Source organism: Procambarus clarkii, unplaced genomic scaffold, assembly GCF_040958095.1.
Source record: "Procambarus clarkii isolate CNS0578487 unplaced genomic scaffold, FALCON_Pclarkii_2.0 HiC_scaffold_285, whole genome shotgun sequence".
NCBI lineage: Eukaryota > Metazoa > Arthropoda > Malacostraca > Decapoda > Cambaridae > Procambarus > Procambarus clarkii.
In genome coordinates this window covers 203,777-207,014 of record NW_027189318.1, presented here as the reverse complement: position 1 = coordinate 207,014, position 3,238 = coordinate 203,777, and the positions used below count along the sequence as shown (strand labels likewise).

At 50.9% G+C, this 3,238-nt stretch overlaps 1 protein-coding gene across 1 annotated transcript; it reads left to right on the top strand.

Moving 5' to 3' along the window:
* Positions 1 to 1,822: 1,822 nt before the first annotated feature.
* LOC138361300 (uncharacterized) lies at positions 1,823 to 2,530 on the top strand. Its single transcript, XM_069320667.1, has one exon. The coding sequence runs from the start codon at positions 1,823 to 1,825 to the stop codon at positions 2,528 to 2,530; it is 708 nt and encodes a 235-aa protein (XP_069176768.1).
* Positions 2,531 to 3,238: the final 708 nt, after the last annotated feature.

Below are 3,238 nucleotides of genomic sequence, written 5' to 3'. Positions count from 1 at the left end.
TGACGAGTTTAAGTGAGCCTCCATTCGCTAGGGCTATATTTTTTGAGTGAGATCATTTGATGGCACCTTGCACTGCATGTGATATTGCATCCTTGATTAAGATGACCAATAAGACCACTGACGTGTTGCTGGGACATGAGAATAAACACCCAGCTGGCGACCTGAGCAGACCAGACATCAAAGAGAGAGAGAACCTCCCAGTGTCAGGACGTGCAGGCTCAGGTGAGTTATAGGAGGCTTGAACCTCCCCACTCGCTAGGGGTGTACAAGGCCAGCCCTAGGCTGATTGGGGAAGCCCCGGGGCGGACAGTGGCGCCAGGAACTGAGGGGCTAAGACCCGTGGGAGCAACCCCAACCACAGGAATGGACGACCAAGGAGCCAAGAATGTTTTGAGCGGATCTCCACTAGAAAGAGAGGAAAAGATCCATCCTTTTATTTGTGAGGGTACCGTGGGGATAAAAGGGGCCGACCCCATTCCAGTGAAAATGTTAATTAAGAGATACCGTGGCAGACTTTACCCTGGTGAGTGAGACCCTATTCCCTGGGGGTTATGAGGACACCACTGTGGGGGTGGCAATGGTGACCACTGTGGGTGGCCCAGTGAGAATGCCCCCTTCACGAGGTGATTTTGGACTCTGACTATGGCTGCAAGACCCTAGTGGTGGGGGTCTGCGCCTCGATGCCTAAGATGGAGGCCCAGGTCATTCTGGGAAATGACTCATGTAGGGGATGTGTACTCCCAAACCTCGTTAAGGGTGATTAATGTTTGGAACATTATAGAAAGGGAGACAGTGCGTCGGACACCTGGGGAAAAGCGAGGAAGATCGCTGAGGGAGCGTTCCCTGTGTGCGCAGTATTCCCGAGACAGAGTGTCAAAGGTGAAACAAGTGGATCTGGTCAGGCTGGAGAGGATGTGCCTGACAGCCTAGGATCCGATCGACTCTTCGAGGAACCCAGAGGACAGATGGAGTGTAATGGGAACCTGGATGACAGAGTACAGATAACTCTGACCAGTCCTCTCGAGTTGGATCGCGCTCGACTAGGCGAGCTGCAGCGGGAGGAATTTCCCATGTTGATACTAGAGGCTGAGGGAGGTCGTGCTGGACCAGACTGCTACGCATTTCTACTTTGAAGAGGGGATGCTGATGAGGCAGTGGAGACCAGTGAGGATGGTAGCCGATATGGAGGCACTAGAAGTGAAGTGGCAGGTAGTATTACCGACTCGTTGCAGAGGAGCAGTGCTTGAATTGGCACACTCAGTGGACCCTGCAGGTCATCTTGGAGTAACCAAAAAGCTGAACCGGATCAGGGAACACTTCTATTGGCCGGTGTGACCACACTTCTTCTTAACACTTTTATACACTTCTATTGACGACGTGAGACGACATTATAAAACGTGTCTTCCTTGTCAGAGGGCAGGAAAGAACGTGCCGGCAGTACCGAGGGCCCCTCTGGTTCCTGTCCCTGCTTTTGGATAAGCGTTTGAGCGTTAACTGATAGACGGTGTAGGACCCTTGCGCCGAACGAAGAGACGGAACAACAACTTGCTGACGATTATGTGTGCGTCAACGAGGTTTCCGGAAGCGGTCCCGTTGCGACAGCTAACATCAAAGAGTATTATGGGAAAGCTCCAATGTTTTTTCTCTTGGGTGGGGATTCCCAGAGAGATTCAGAGTGATTGTGGGAGCGTGTTCCAATCGAGATGGTGGTTTATCCCCCCAATAAAGGGATAAGCTGGAGGAGGTAACCCAGATTCGGTCTTCGCCCTACACACCGCAGTCGCAAGGAGCGATCGAAAGGTTCCACTCGACCTTGAAGACCATGTTAAGAGTGTTCTGCGCCGAACAAAGAGCGGAATGGGATGAGACCGTATATCCAGCGTTATTTGCGATACAGGACGCAGTGGTGGAGTCTCTGGGATTCTCACAGTTTCAACTCGTGTATGGACACGAGGTGCGTAGTCCCCTATCGATGCTGAAGGAACAGCTGACGTCGGGAGTGGCCATGAAATCAGTCGACGAGTATGTGTGTAAATTCAGGGAACGACTTGGAAATGCGAAGAAGTTGGCGACCGAGCATCTGAGGAAGGCCCAGAGGAAGATGTCCGATTGGTATGATCGGAAGGCCATCCCAATGGAGTTCCAGGTTGGGACCCGGGTGATGGTGCTGCTACCCGGAAAGAGAAAGGTGACTGAACCGCGTTTCGAAGGAACATACAGGGTTGTGAAGTGGATAGGCCAGGTGAGCTATGAAATTAGCAAGCCGGACCGACCCCGTAAGACGCAAGTGTGTCACATAGATCGTCTGAAGCCGTATTTCCAGGAAGAAGGAAAGGCCACCATTCGGAACGGGACGATGCGACCAGAAGGAGAGGGGGGAGCAGTTATGTGTATGAGACTGAACCAGGAATTACCGGAGGAAGAAGGAAAATGGCCAAGTGCTAATGCCACTCATCTTTCCAACACCGAGAGTTTAAGAAGCATCGGAGAGAAGTTACAACATCTGAAAGGGAAGCAGAGGCCGAATTGATGACCATTTTGAGGGTAATGAGTTTATTTTCACGGACGTGCCCCGACGCCACACGAGTGTGATGCACGAAATAGAGGTGACAGGTGGTAGGCCGTTTAAGCAGAGTGCTTATCGGGTCACCCCGGAGAAGAGGGAGTTAATGAGGAAAGAAGTGGAATATTTTCTGGCGAACGACCTAGCGGAGCCCAGTAACATTGAGTGGAGTTCTCCTTGTTTGTTGGTAAGGAAGAGCGATGGGACGTACCGTTTTTGTACAGATTATTGGAAGGTAAACGCCATCATCGTGTCAGATTCTCATCCTATGCCCCGTGTGAATGATTGTATTGATCAGGTAGGCAACGCCAGGTACGTGTCGAAGGTCGATCTCCTGAAAGGTTATTACCAGATATCAAAGACCCCGGAGGCGAGGAAGATTTCTGCTTTCGTCACGCCAGACGGGCTATACCAGTACAAGGTGCTGCCGTTCGGGTTAACAAGCAGCAGCAGTTGCTTCCAGAGAATGATGAATGAGGTGCTTCTGGGGGCCGAAGGATGTACGGTGTACATAGATGATATCGTGGTGTATGCCAACAGTTGGAAAACACATTTAATCCGAATCAAGGAATTATTTCGAAGGCTTGAAGAAGCAAACTTAACGGTGAATCTAGCGAAAAGTGAGTTTGGAAAGGCTCGTCTGGAGTACTTGGGGTTCATTATAGGACAAGGAGA